At 42.5% G+C, this 15,831-nt stretch overlaps 1 protein-coding gene across 1 annotated transcript in view; it reads left to right on the top strand.

The window, feature by feature from the left end:
* MBTPS1 (membrane bound transcription factor peptidase, site 1) overlaps positions 1-15,831 on the top strand; it is a 66,409-nt gene that overhangs the window by 40,210 nt on the left and 10,368 nt on the right. Inside the window, exons 16-22 of the mRNA XM_068261511.1 lie at positions 845-1,001; positions 2,601-2,725; positions 2,821-2,898; positions 3,821-3,961; positions 6,995-7,126; positions 13,187-13,313; positions 14,575-14,705. Coding sequence (XP_068117612.1) covers positions 845-1,001; positions 2,601-2,725; positions 2,821-2,898; positions 3,821-3,961; positions 6,995-7,126; positions 13,187-13,313; positions 14,575-14,705 — 891 coding nt within the window. The remainder of the gene's footprint in view (positions 1-844; positions 1,002-2,600; positions 2,726-2,820; positions 2,899-3,820; positions 3,962-6,994; positions 7,127-13,186; positions 13,314-14,574; positions 14,706-15,831) is intronic.

Below are 15,831 nucleotides of genomic sequence, written 5' to 3'. Positions count from 1 at the left end.
GTATGCACAATATGATCCTGTGCTGCCATACTTTCTATCAGCTTACACTGATGATATTTGAGGCCCGATGTCTCTGCAGCCTTCTAAAGTTCAAATGTTTAGGGTAGGCAGGGAACTCGAGATGCATCTCAGCCACACTGATTCCCAAGATATGTCTTATGAATCAGCAGAGCTTTGGGGATGCAACTTGGCACAGAAGTAGATAAGGAGAGTTGCCACACTCCCCTCAAAATATTGTGTTGGAGGACTAGACTTTTAAAGACCTGGTGGTGTGGAGGTGATTTTTTTTTTTTTTTTTCTTTTTTTCTTTACGATTACACTCAACATGTGTGTGATGAGGAGCAGCTCAGTGATGTAGAGCAGCAATATGTTTCATACACCGGTTCACACGGCTGGCTGCCAGCGGCTTGTTTAGCAAATGCCAAATGGTTTTCTGCTATGTAGCAGAAAAGCATTTGGAATTCTTTCCTGACAGTCATACCATCACATTTTTAGCCCGTTGGGGGATACAGAACCACAGACCCAGTCCAGAAGCTGCATGCAGGGTCTTGGAAAAATCGATTGTTTGGAGCTTGCACTGCCGACTGGTAAATGCATTGAGATGAATGCTCCCAATAATCTCTATGCACTACGGTAAATGTCGGAGGGACACTGGCAGTCTGAACCTGCTCATAATTGCCAAAAGGAAGGCTGTAAGTGGGTTTGGTTGATTAACAATGGCCTGCTCATCCCAGGATTAATACATCTGTTTTGTTTTTACTTGTTTTTGTTTTTAAATGTAAAACATGATTAGAGACGCATGCCCTCTTGACTTCATGGTGTAACTCATTTTTCTGGCTTTAAGGAACTTTACTGATGGTTGATAGCGAAGAGGAGTTTTTCCCAGAGGAAATTTCAAAGTTGCGTCGGGATGTGGGTAATGGCCTCTCGTTAATTGTCTTCAGTGACTGGTACAACACGTCTGTCATGAGGAAGGTCAAATTCTATGATGAAAACACCAGGTAGGAGCATTTCTTCACCTTGCCCTCTGGCTTTTCATATCAACTCCTTAGCTTACAAACCTTTGTAGTTGTCTGAGCACTTTGTGGTACACCTGCAGTGTCTTTATACCTTAGTTCTGCATGCACATTTTATAAGGAGCATATCGGCAGTTATTTATTCCAACTTGCATAGGACAGGTTTCATGCTGTTTAGCTTTCATTGGTGCAAGGTATAGTATTGAATAGCTCTGTGCAATACAGCTGGGGTGAGCAGTGGCCCTATCTCGGTCCTCTGCTGACTGCTGAATAAATGATCTAACCCATTTCTTACATGTGCATCTCCATGTAGAACATGCTATGGCAAGCTTGAGTTTTCTCTGTGGGCATCACTGAAAATCAAGAGAACTGATATATTTTGGCATTCCCCTTGCTCGAAAAATCCCTTTTATTTGCCAACATATGTATAAACCAACAAATATTGATTCAGATAATCTTTAATCACTAAAGGTGCTATACTTGTATCCTTAGTTACCTCTGAGCGCACTGTTCTCCTTCTTACCCCTCCTGCTGGAAGCCACTCCCACGTGTGCTGAGTTACCATCCCTCCTGCAGAGCACAACCCAGGATTTGGCCTGCAAACTATCACCCAAGGGATCCAGTCCCGATCTCTTCAAATAGGACTAAGGTTCATGCTGAACCATGAGTCCAAGTTTTATATTTAGACAAAACATTTTCATGAATTTGTATTCACGTTTCCTACTCAGATTGGAAATGTTCACCTCAGCAGGAATTCTCAAGCTACTTACACTGTAGACTGTGCTTTAGAATGAAATCCTGCCTACAGAGTAAACTGTATGTAACTATCCAGCACTTCCAGATATTAAATCATGTGTACTAAGTGCAACAGAGGGTTGAGCTCCTGAGGATCCCTATTGATCAATGAAGACATCGGTCTCATATAAAAGGGCAAATGGTGAGGGTAATTAGTCTTGACCAGTTGCTCTTCCTAACAGTGCTAATTTGAATTTTGTCATGGATGTAGCTCTGGATGTAGCTCTGGATGTAGCTCTATAACCGAGGTCTCTTGTCATAACACATACTTATTCAGCACTAAGATCTTCTGTAGCACTTTAGAGTCTACACTAACTGGCCCTCAGAAGAGCTCTCAATCTTATCCCTACCATAGTTGTAATTTAATGTGCTGCATTATCATATGTTCAGTTTATATTGCTCAGGTTTACTTAAGGGCCCGTTCACACTGCACGCGTTTTCAGCCGCGTTTTGGAAACGCGTGCAGGTGGCCGATACGCACGACATCAGACATTGCATAGAGTGCAATGTCTGATGTTCACACTGCATGCGTTCTGGACCTGTGCGGTCCGGGAACGCATGCTGCACGCAGATTTTGCTAAAACGCGTGGCTGTCCCATTCACTTTTCAGTGATGGGATCAGTCACGCAACGCACACAAACGCGGATGGCCATGCGTTAGTACGCGTTGCGGTCCGCACGCGTTCCGCGCGCATGGCCATCCGCATTTGTGATCTGAACGGGCCCTAATTGAAAATGCTTTGATTTGTTGCTTAATGTTAATTTTTTTATGGCTGTCTTGTATATGCAGGCAATGGTGGATGCCAGACACTGGAGGTGCCAATATACCAGCCCTAAATGATCTGCTGTCTGTTTGGAATATGGCTTTTAGTGATGGTATATATGAAGGAGATTTTACCATGGCTAATCATGATAGTAAGTTGTTTCGTTTTTGTGTTTTAGGGCTTTGCTTTTGTGTGAATATTTCCATTACTCTTGATTTACATTTATTGTACTGCATTTAATTTCAGTGTACTATGCATCTGGCAGCAGTATAGCAAAATTTCCAGAAGATGGTGCTGTTTTGTCACAATCATTAAAGGACCAAGGTATGCTATAAACAAAAACAAAAAAATCTGTTAATAAAACAGTTTAAGTACTGTGTTTAACATTTTATAAAATTTAGGCTTTGAAAGATTCTTTTTTGGTCTGATAGTGTGGGGAAGTGTTTTTTGTTTTTCAGTGTTTTCATGCGAGAATGTTCTCTTCTCCTTATTCTACCCTTCTCACTGTTGTCAGCAATACACTGATCTGTATCTTGGTGTTCTTTGGCCCTGACTGAAACAGAGGACTGATAAGCTACCCATGGACATGCTTTTGGTCAGTAGAAATGACCAATATCAGGTGTGCTGTGCAGTTCAGAGCATACATTTGAAAACAGCGCCGGTAGACTTGGGCGCAGCATACAGCCGGTATATGGCCGATCCTGCTTCTGCACAAGTCCGGGCCATGTTGATTACTATTCCCCCTCCAGGCCGCCATGGATAGTGGGGGAATGATATAATTCAGCTGAATTATTGTTCTTAAGCAACTTTGGCTCCGTCTTGTGACGGCGCCGACGTTGCTCACTGAGCGCTGTGTGATGTGATTCCTATAATAGTCTATGGTGGCGCCGGCTGCGCCCACATCTAGCAGCGCTGAAAAGCACTGCTCGGAGTTCAGCCCTGCACAGCACACCTTGAGATCTGTGAAGGACAGATTGACATGACCAAGAAAACTGCTGTCTCATGTGGAGTTGTGTTAATAAGTCTGGGAGTAGAGCTGTCTTCTACTTTTACTTTTATCAAATAAGTGACTACTAGTTTAAATCTCTTGTGAAAACTCCTAATTTTTCCCATCTGGTAGCTGCTATAATTTTTAAAAATATTATTCATCTCTATCTTCTAACCTTTGTTTTATTGCATCTGGTTAGCATAATTCACTTGTTTCCCCTGGGCAGCTAATCATTTTCTTCTTATTTTTCATTATCAGGACTTGAAGTTTTGAGGCAGGAAACCTCTCTGGTAGAAAATATCCCTGTGCTGGGACTGTACCAAACGCCAACAGAAGGAGGGGGAAGAATTGTCCTTTATGGGGATTCAAATTGCCTGGATGACAGCCATCGCCAGAAAGGTATTTATCCCTTTAACCCTTAGAAATCTGTCATTGGCAAAGTTTCTGTTCACCTCCTGTGGAGTCACAATAGGGACAACCCATAGAAACAAATACCAGGGTGGTATTCCTCTGTAGTGGTATAACATTTCTGTTGTATAACTGAGAAGTACATTGAACATCATTAAATTGAGCTGGTTACTTTATACAGCTTTTATCAACCAGGGCCCCTCAATATCCGTGATCATGACTCCCCTTCAACCATGGGGCTGTCCCTCTAGCAGGTGAGGCCACACCTCCCACAACAGGCTTGAACTGGAAGGCTGAGACGGCAGGTTGAGACAGAGCAAAACGGTGCAGGGAAATGTGGATGCATAAAGCGCCGCAATAGGCCATAATGTGCATACCTCAACTTTTTGAGATGAGACTGACACTGAAGCCATAAAAAAAATAACACTTTTTTTTTTTTTTTTTTTTTTATTGGCCAGTTCTATTAAGCGTTAAGATCATAGCTGATATGCCATATTCCCACAGCAGAACAATGTATTTATACCCCTGATATCCCCGGGACAAAATTTGGTGATCCTTCCTGGAAGAGGCAGAGCTTTGCGCAGTAGCTCTGCCTCTGCTCGAGTCAATCTCCGCCTCTCCCCGCTCCTCTGTCTTATTTCACTGAGAGGGGAGCGGGGAGAGGAGGAAATTGACTGGACTGGTGCCAGATCTACAGCGCAAAGCTCTGCCTCTTCCGGGCAGCAAAATCCACGACCTGGAAAGTCGTGGAATTTTTCTCATGAATTATGGGGGTATAAATACCTCGTTCTGCGGCGGGGATGCAGCGTATCAGCTATGATCTTAATGCTTAATATAACTGGCCAATAAAGAGGTAATTTTTATGGCTTCAGACTCTGTTTAAGCCATGCCCCTACCACACCCCTAATCACGCCAAGGCATGAACCTAGTCATACCATAAACCTTTCAGAAGAAAAAATGTTTTATAATTAAAACCATACTGGTCTTTTCTTACCTGGTTCATTTTCCTTCATATTAGCATTTTCAAATAAGAAATATATCAATTTAAAGGATGGGAATAAAGTGTGGTGTCAATTGAACACATTTTTTTTCAGTAGAAAAGTATAGATCTTTACATCGATCTGTACATCCGTCCTGAAAGAGGGACAAATGAAGGACAGGAATCCCAAAGAGGGACTGTCCCTCCAAAAGAGGGACAGTTGGGAGCTATGAATGTGAATTACGGCTGTAGCAGCCATCAGACAGTAATTTGGGAGCTGTCAAAAGACTAAGCCCAAATTATTTTAAAAACCGCGTAATTCAGCTGCCAGCAATAGCTAGGTATAGTAATTAACACTGCTGGGAATTTTGCAGCAGCAGGGTGAGCCATTTTTCGGCTTCACCCTGCGCCCAAATTTCCTGTTCAGCTATCTACCCTCTAATCCCCTGCAAATCCTGTGCCATATCTTAATATGCTGTTTCAGAACAGATGTTAGTATTCATGGACAACTTGCACCTTCCCTCTTTCCTCGTTGTCAACAGTGGGAGAATTAATGTCAGTATCCATTTTGTTCCACACAAGAATGCGCTGCATGAGGCTGACCTAGTTCAATGATGCACAAACACGGAAAGACGTCAGGATCCTGAAGGGAAGAGACTAGGGGCGGTATATCTAAAGCGCTTCTGATGTTCTCCATGCAGTATAGCTGTCAATGTAGCAAAACCTAACATTTTTAGTTTTGTGTTTTTTACTTTTCCCTCGTTTTATGTATATGAGGTAGAGGTTGTTGACTTCAAATTTAGTAGAGGTTCTGTGCCACTTCCTTGGCAGGGGGTGGGGGGACATTTATGCATAGAAACCTACCAATGTGTCCATTTAAAAAGACGGTGAAGCGAAAAAATGTATGATATAATGAATTGGTTGTGTAGTATGGATAATTACTAGAACATTAGTAGTAAAGAAAATATTCTAATATTTTTATTTTCAGTTATATCGCTTTTTGGGTTTTTTTTTGTTTGTTTTTTTAGAACATTGCATCATTCTCTAATATTTGCAGTTTACACATTACTCAGCATTCTAAATGATTTTACAGAGCAGGCTAGTGAACTTTTGAACTGTTCTCTGCAGCAACAAAAACAATGCAGTGCCAGACACTTGAGGAGAAGACAGAGCTCTCTGTGACTTGGAAAGTCGTGGAGCTCAATGGCTTTTTTTGTATAGATAACTGGAGTTTCTTAAAGGGATTCTGTAGGGGGGTCGGGGGAAAATGAGTTGAAGTTACCCGGGGCTTCTAATGGTCCCCCGCAGGCATCCTGTGCCCACGCAGCCACTCCCCAATGCTCCGGCCCCGCCTCTGGTTCACTTCTGGAATTTCAGACTTTAAAGTCTGAAAACCACTGCGCCTGCGTTTCCATGTCCTCGCTCCCGCTGATGTCACCAGGATCGCACGGCGCAGGAACAGACCATACTGGGCCTGCGCAGTACGCTCCTGGTGACATCAGCAGGAGTGAGGACACGGCAACACAGGCTCAGTGGTTTTCAGACTTTAAAGTCTGAAATTCCAGATGTGAACCAGAGGCGGGGCCGGAGCATTGGGGAGTGGCTGCGCGGGCACAGGATGCCTGCGGGGGACCATTAGAAGCCCCGGGTAACTTCAACTCATTTTCCCCCGAACCCCCCCTACAGTGTCCCTTTAACTCTTCCTGTACTGGAAACAATATTAGACTTTTGTCTCTGCTTCTAATGTTTTATTTCTTAGCTGCACTACACATACAAATCGTTTTTTATTTTTTTCCTCTTCAGTCTATACAGGTTTTTTGTTTTTGTTTTCATAAGTGTGTGTATTATGTAAAGTGTGCAATATGGGTAAATGATGTGGTTTCCTGTTCAGTGCTTTGCCTTCTGGACAGACTTGCATATGCTGAGAATCCTTAGCAAAAGAAAATGATCCTGTGCATTTAATAGGAAATCTGGATTTCTATGTAATGAAAGTGCGCAAGTTCCTGCTAGAGTTCATCGCTCTCCTTCTTCTGTTACATGTGCAGATTGCTTCTGGTTGCTGGATGCCCTTCTGCAGTACACCTCCTATGGAGTATTACCGGCAAGCCTCAGCCACTCTGAGAACAGACAGAAGCCACCAGCTGGTGATGGGGTCCTGCAGCCGGAGAGGATGGAAGGTGATCACTTTACTCATTCACACATCTCACTTGTACAGCCTATATTCTGTATTCTAGTACATCAGAATTGCCAAAACCAAAAGAAACCATACATGATGGAACTTTCAGACGATGCAGAAAAGAATGGCTTTTGAAGTCCTCTTTGCCTCATCCCTGGTCTTCTGCCTTATCTGTAGCTCATTGACTGACTGGTATCTATGCTATTTTGTGATGAGCTGTAGAGATGATTGCAATGCTAGTAATTACAGCTTGCTTACGTATTTAATGCAAATTCTGTGCAGTTTAGAACAGAGCTAGTGGCATGCACTTCCTGCTAGTAGGGATTTACCCAGTTTTAATCTGCATACAATTTTGCATGCACGCTGACATATTTCTAATGGTCAGGCATATGTGCAATCTGTTAGAAGCAATGTAGTGACCTATATAGTAGAATGCAGTACATTTATCAGAATACCCACTCTTACTGTAATTTTCCTGGTTTCAGCCTTAGAAACACTTCCTGTAGCTATATATTGCTGTATATTGGTATGTAGCCCCATCCTCCCAGTGATGTTTAACCTAGGCTTTTTAGCTATGTGGAATTCTCTTCCCAAGAGCATTCTGGGAGACCAGGTATTATTTCCACTGGCTTCGGAATCCTCAAACATTCTGTATAGATGCACCTACAGGCCTAAAGTTGTCTCCACCTGTGATCAATTTCAGAATTTAAATCGGGGTGAGGAAAGATGTGACAATGGGGGAACGCTGACTACATTTATACATTAAAATTGTAAAATACACAGCTGTATTCATTACGGTGTTTTCACTACAGTTCCTCTTTAATGATCTCTACTAGGGAGGTCAGATCAGATGCCGGCTCAGCCAGGCCCAGGTTAATACACTAATAATATGCTCGTGGTGGAACTTAGTTTTGTATTACTGTATGCTTTGCATGGAGTGTGACTATGTTAAAACCACTTTTGTTTTGTTGCGGTCTCTATTCACATTGGATAGATTTCACCTTCCTCTGTGACTTCCTACCATGGCAGCGGAAACTTTACTCTATTCATTGCATAGTTAAAGGCAGCCATACATCTAGTGATTTGGCTGTACGATCGACCATCGATTCAATAATTTTATCGATTTGGGAGAGAATCTTGTGTGTTTCTAGCATGCCTGATCGATGAAGTGCCCGATATCATGGAAGATATTGGTGTAGGAATTGGCTACTGTTCACATATCATCATTTGAGTGACCCTGAATCTGTTTTTGTGCTCAAAGCATGGAGGAATAACATTAATCAGATTGGTTAGTGAAGGTAAATCTCATAGGATATTGCTTGTAGTGTGTGGGCCACTAGTCAATTGACTTTCAACCACACTGAGGCCTTGATCCCACTAGTAGCGCTTTTCTAATATAATGTGATGTAATCCCACTTGAGGGAAGAGATTTTCAAATCACAAGCACTTAGAAAAGCACTGCTAGTGGGTTCCAGGCATTAAGTTTATCGCCCAATAAAGTCAATTGTTTGAATCAAAATCACTAGATGTATGGCCACTTCAAAGGAGAATTCCATTGGATTAAGTGTAAATTGGAAGTAAAACGGTGTAATTTTATAAGTGTCTTGTTTTTTTGTTTTTTGTTTTTTATTTTTATTTATTTTTTTTACATGATCGTAATTTATATTTTGAAGAAGGTCGTCAAATTTTTTTTTTTTTTTTTTTCTTAATGATTATTCTATACAATGGTAACCAAATTTGGTTGTATCCTGTTTGGTCACCTTTGGAATTACAGCTGCAACTGGACTAAAGTTTCAACCCTGAGAGTGAAGGTGAACATTAACTGTGCAATTTTAACAAATTTTTTCCATTAACCCTCCAGGACAGGTATACATCGAGATTTGGCCCCTCCCAGGAAACAGGAAACATCCACAAGCCTCTCTATAAATAAAAAACTTTGTCAGGTATCCGGCAGTATGGATGTTTCCTGTTCCAGGGACAGGTCTCTCTATACCTGCGCTGCATGTCCTGGAGAGCCTGGGGGGCTAGGGACTGTTGGTGCTGCGGGGACAGGTGAGGATCATGAGGCAATGTTATCTGCTGTCAGCCGCTTACCTCTCTCTATAGCCGCTGTGGAGGGTCTGGGGAGAGAGATGGCTGTGGTAGCTTCTTGCTTGGCAGGCGCCGCCGGCTGGAAGGACGAGGGCACGCTGCAGGGAAGGCGGAGGCCGAGCGGGCGCAGCGTGCCAGTATCCATGATGGCGGACGGGACACTTCCGTTTCCGCTTATGTCGTCACTTCCGCCCGCCGGATTGAAGAATGCGCAGCATTCCCCGCGTCTGGGCACTCGTGCAGGACGCAAGATGGAGCACAACCAGCGCCTGGGACGAGCGGAGGCCTGTAGGCTGCTCAGGAGGTCCCAGGGCACATGAGCCTAAGCCGGATACTAAGGTATCGCGTTTTTCACATGTAAAACAGTTGTTTGTGTGAAGGCTGTTCTAAGGTGGCTCACTGGACTGGCTGTGTTATGGGGAATTTTTTGGTTGGTGAATAGCTTCTTGTGGGAAGTTGCCTCACACTGTGGCGGATTGTGGTTACTCTGGCTGCATGGCAGTTAAACAATATCTGTATTATGTTTATTTTATTACAGAGTACAGCAGCTTCATCCTCTGCTCCATCTGCTACTGCTATTGAAGCATTGGATACTGCTAGGCCTAAAGAACGCTGTCCCTCTTGTAATGGGAAGCTACCGGTGCCTTGGAATAAGTTATTATGTCAGCAGTGTGCAACTTGTGTTTTGAATGAAGAGTCTGTTGTGGCTTATAAAGATTTCCTTAAAATGGTTCGCAAGGAAATGACAGTCAATGAAAGTGTTTAGAGAATCCATGTCGGCTCAATCTGGTGTTAATCCTCCACCTATTATTATTGCACAAGTGCCGTCTGGATCTGTTTCTTCAGCTGCTACGGTGCCACAGCCAATTGTACAACAACCAGTAGTCATTGCTCAATCACCTACTGTTATGCCTAACTATCCTATAGATCAAACAGCAGTACCTGCTGACAGGAGCTGCTGGTGGACCTATGGAAGAATCCTCACCATCGGCAACAGGGCATAAGAAAGCATCTGCTAAAACAAATCATCCTGTCTTGTCAGATTCTGAACCAGAGGAATACTCTGATGATATCTCTGAGTGTGACTCTGATGAGGACTTGTCTGAAAAAGATCAGAATAAAATGTCTAAATTTAGATTTTCTGCTAACGAGACAGAGGAATTGTTAAAGGTTAAGTACGATTAAGGTGCAAATTTCAGCGCTTTCTGTTTTTTTAGACAGACAATTGGCTGGTCATCCCTTGATTGCTCGGTTTGTTAAATCAATAGAGAGAAATAGGCCAATTGCTGTTAAACCATTCCCGAACTGGGATTTATCTTTGGTTTTGAAGGCTTTGACGAAGCCTCCTTTTTGACTGTGCCAGTAACATGAATTTACGTTTGTTAACGTTCAAAACAATATTTTTAGTAGCAATCACCTCAGCAAGGAGAGTGAGTGAACTTGAGGCCTTATCCTGCAGGGAGCCTTATTGTATTTTTTATAACGATAGGGTAGTCCTTAGAACCAGTTCAGAATTTATTCCGAAAGTTGGGGATATTTTCTATCGATCGCAGGAAATTATACTACCAACCTTTTATCCTAATCCAACAAATGATAATGAGAAACAACGACATTTGTTGGACATAAGACAAATTCTTAAAGATTATCTGGAGAGAGTAGAGTTTAAGGAAAACTGAAGCCCTTTTTTTGTAAATTTCACCGGAAAACTAGTGGGACAGAGGGCTTCGAAGAGAACGATAGCTAACCGGATCAAATTATGTATTATGGAGGCCTATAAAGTCATGGAAACGACTCCGCTGAAAGATCTAAGAGCTAATTCTACTAGAGGGACAGCAACTTGAGCCTTCAGAGCTGTTGCTTCTCCTATGGAAATCTGTAAGGCAGCAACGTGGAAGAACTTGGGAACGTTCATGCGGCATTACAGATTGGATCGGATATCTTCATCAGACCAAGACTTTGGAAGAAAAGTCTTGGAGGCGGTCAGCCCACCCTAAAGTTAGTGTTTACTTGAGAATCATCTCGATGTATACCTGTCCTGGAGGGTTAATGGAAAAAACTAAACATTAGCTTACCTGGTAATTTAATTTTAAGTAACCCTCCAGGACAGGTGGGGTAACCCACCCCATTTCCTTTTATGATACATAGTGTTTAAAAATGCAAAGGTATAAATTATATATAAATGTATATAAGACACTATTATGAATGGTTAGGTGTCAGGTAGTTGAGACCTGTTGGAATGTTTCTTTATTTAATACTGCCGGATACCTGACAAAGTTTTTTATTTATAGAGAGGCTTGTGGATGTTTCCTGTTTCCTGGGAGGGGCCAAATCTCGATGTATACCTGTCCTGGAGGGTTACTTAAAATTAAATTACCAGGTAAGCTAATGTTTAGTTATCAACCTTTCGATCTGATAATTTGCCACCCGGAGGAAATTATTGTAAATCATTAGCCCCATAAATGGAATTGAAAATATAAACCATACAATCGTTTCAGATAAAACCAATCCTCAAAATGATTGATAATTGGTTAATTTTTGGTCGATTGGCCCCATCAACCTTGTCCAACCTGTTTGCAATTATTGGATCGGAAAGGTTGATTGGAAGAGAAAATTGTCCTGTTAATGGCCAGCTTAAAGGAATACTTAAGTCATAAAAAAAAACACATTTACTCACCCGGGGCATCCCTCAGCCCCCTGAAGCTGGATGGTGCCCTCGCAGCCCCGCTCAGATCCTCCTGTCCCCGCCGGCGGCTACTTCCGGGTTCGGCGACAGCCGCCGACAGGCTGGGAACGCGGCTGATTCTCCGCGTTCCCAGCTGCTATATCACCGTCTATGCTGCTATAGCGTATATATATACACGCTATAGCAGCATAGAGGGTGATATAGCGGCTGGGAACGCGGAGAATCAGCCGCGTTCCCAGCCTGTCGGCGGCTGTTGCCGAACCTGGAACTAGCCGCCGGCGGGGACAGGACCATCTGAGCAGGGCTGCGAGGGCACCATCCAGCTTCAGGGGGCTGAGGGATGCCCCGGTGAGTAAATGTGTTTTTTTTTTTTTTTTTTTTTTTATATGACTTAAGTATTCCTTTAAGGGCACATCTCAAGAATACTGATCTCTCTAGGTGCAATGTGCTACTTTCTGTAAAATCTGTATTTAAGCTATAAATATAAATCAGTCAGTCATAGAACCGTACACTGCCCCGCTAATTGTGGCTGCAGCAACTGCCTTTTTTTCACTGAATGCTCTGATCACCATAAGAAAACATGAAAACCAGAGAGAAGCCATTGCTAGAAGATGTTTTGGCTTGTTCACTCTGTGTGATATCGTACGGTATACTACACATAGTCTGCAAGTATACCTTATTTTTATATAGAACATTGTCTTACCTCATTTACACTGCTGTAATACCATGTGACGCAATGCATTTTTTTTTTTCTTTTAGAACACCATCCCATTCACTGTACCTCAGTATACTGACATAAGTAGAAAATACAATACCTTTTTAACTTGAGGGCTAGATTCACTCTAGCATTCACAAATATTGGAAACAGAAGCCATATAGTAAATTGCCTTGCGTTGTGGCGTCCATTTTTTTTTTTCCTTCTATTCCCCCCAATCCCCCCCCCCCCCCCCCCCAACGGAAAATTACCATGCACTAGTAGTGTCTGCTAAACATGACTTTAAATGAACAGCAACATCTCATACCAGTGAACCCCTCCATTGAACCGAATTGTCTGCATTTCCGCTGGCGATGGGGCGATGCTGTCATCTAGCGCTGCTTTGAACCTAGCCAAAGCGGTACTGCAGAATATGTAAATATAGGATTTCTGGTTTATATGAAAAGTCTTGAATTTCTTTGTTTAAATGCAAGTATACTTGTGTGATCTGTGCAAAGTTTGGCAAGGAATGTGACTGGTGTATGTATTTAGAACAATTTGAACAGTTTTTTTTTTTATTTTTTGTGTTGTAGGGAATCATCTTTATCGATATTCTAAAGTCTTAGAAGCACACCTTGGAGACCCCAAACCACGACCTCTACCAGCTTGTCCACACTTATCTTGGGCCAAACCACTGCCCCTCAATGAAACTGCTCCTAGGTATGTTTTCCATTACTTTCAGATGTGTGCAAAATGTCCCATTCTTCAGTCCAAGAACGATGACCTGAACAGCCCTGGATGTGTACGCGACTTAAAGAGGAACTTCAGCCTAAACAAACATACTGTCATTAAGTTACATTAGTTATGTTAATTAAAATAGATAGGTAACATAATCTCTTACCCACCCTGTTTTAAAAGAACAGGCAAATGTTTGATTTCATGATGGCAGCCATCTTTTTGGTTGAAAGGAGGTGACAGGGAGCATGAGACACAGTTCCAACTATCCTGTGTGCTGATCACCCCTCCCAGTTGCTAGGCAACGTGAATAACAACATAGGAAATCCCATAATGCTTTGCACAGCATCAGGGAAAAAAAAGCCCGGGCAGTTTTCTTTGATGGGTGGAGCTTAGCTAAAAATGCAGCTAAAAATGATGCTTTGGTAACAAAAACAAAGTTCTGATGCTGTGAAACAGTGAACACCGTAATAAAAAAAACTGGCTTTGGATCTAACCTTTTTGCTACTACCATAAACTAAATATAAAAAAAATACGTTTTGACCTTCACTAAGTGCCTGAGCCCACTAACGCAGTTGTTGTGTCTGCTTTTCAGCAACGCATCAATGTTACAGATGCTGAAAAGCGGACACAACTGCGTTAGTGGGTTCCGACCCTTAAAGTGAACCTCCGGACTAAAAATCTACTCAGCAGAACTGGAAAGGCTTGGCGTTTCTTTAACAGTTGTTAAACGCCAAGCCTTTCCAGTTCTGCTGAGTAGATTTTTAGTCCAGAGGTTTACTTTAAGGGTCGGAACCCACTAATGCAATTGTGTCCGCTTTTCACCATCTGTAACATTGATGTGTTGCTGAAAAGCAGACACAACTGCGTTAGTGGGCTCAGGCACTTGGTAAAGGTCAAAACGTAGTTTTCTTTTATATTTAGTTTATGGTAGTAGCAAAAGGTTAGATCAAAAGCCAGTTTTTTTTTATTACTGTGTTCACAATGGAGAGATTTCTGCATGTCCCAGACATGTTGAATCTTAGCTGGTAGAGAAGACCTGTTGGCTTGCACTGCAGTGACCATAGTGAAAACAGGTGGCAAAAGTGGAGAATCCAGCAAATTTGGTTATAAAATGTTAACTGTATATTCAAAGTGGAAGCGTGAGAACCAAAAAGATTCACCAGTCGCAAGATTTCTTGAATGTTCACTTTTATGAGTGTTCAGCATTCTGACTCAGGAGTCCTCTTTTGATTATTTTCTCCAGTAACCTGTGGAAACATCAGAAACTGCTGTCAATAGATCTGGATAAAGTGGCCCTGCCCAACGTCCGACTGAACCGGCCCCAAGTGAGACCGCTATCTCCGGGAGAAAGTGGGGCATGGGACATACCTGGAGGTTTGTTGCTATTAAAAAATCCATCTTCTGCTTTTTATAAATCACAAGGTCTACATGGTCCTGTGTTTCGAGCCTGCGGGGAAAAAAACATATGTTGGGATTGAATGTAGAGAGCAGCTGTGGTGTACCAAGGAATGCAGAAGTTGCAGCTACACCTGGGCCTCTGGATTGGGTACCCACCTAGCACCCACCAGGTGCTGCTTATCTTATCTATGTGTGCTTTGAAGAATCTGCATGGTTTAGGGCTAGTTTACACCAGGCGCTTTGGTAGCGTTTTACTGATCGCCGGCAATCAGCAAAAAGCTGCTTTTTCACTGCACAGGAAAGTGATTTAGGAGTGATTGCGTTTTGTGATTCTATAACATCGCTCCATAAATGCTGCATGCACCATCAGCAAATCGCTAATCACTGACGATCGCTACAGTGTGTGAACACTACCATTGACTTGCATTAGCAGCAACATTTTGCTGATTGCCGGTGATCTGCAAACCACTGAAAAATCACCCAGAGTGAGCTAGCCCTATGTGTGTTTTGTCCATGTTTTCACTATGTCCTTGGAAAGCAGGTATTGTCACTCTGTATCATAAATTATATATACTGTGCTGGGGACACCAATGTACTGCACCATAAATTGTATACCTATAGGGCTGAATGGGATCGGGATAGCTACTCCTATAAGTGATACAATCATTTCATATACAGTGGAGTAAGTGTATTTCAGACTAAGGTTGGAGTGAATTGCCGCATGTCTCCTTGTCTTTTATTTGTCCCCTCGCGCTTTTCTGAATTGTGTGTATATATAATCTTTGTTTAGCTTTTTGAGATGAGCAGCCTCCTCTGTAGAGATGACCCGAACCTCCGATTTTTAGGTTTGCAAACCTCCCACAAAAGTTTGGTTCGCGCGAACTTTCGCAAACAGCAATTGACTACAATGGGGAGGCAAACTTGGAAAACTAGAAAAATTTATGCTGGCCACAAAAGTGATGGAAAAGATGCTTCAAGGGGTCTGACACCTGGAGGGGGGCATGGCGGAGTGGGATAGGCGCCAAAAGTCCTGGAGAAGTCTAGATTTGACGCAAAGTAGCGTTTTAAGGGTCGAAATCACATTGAATGCTAAATTGCAGGC

Source organism: Hyperolius riggenbachi, chromosome 11, assembly GCF_040937935.1.
Source record: "Hyperolius riggenbachi isolate aHypRig1 chromosome 11, aHypRig1.pri, whole genome shotgun sequence".
NCBI lineage: Eukaryota > Metazoa > Chordata > Amphibia > Anura > Hyperoliidae > Hyperolius > Hyperolius riggenbachi.
Note: the sequence above shows the minus strand (reverse complement) of the source record. Positions and strands in the feature narration are given on the sequence as shown.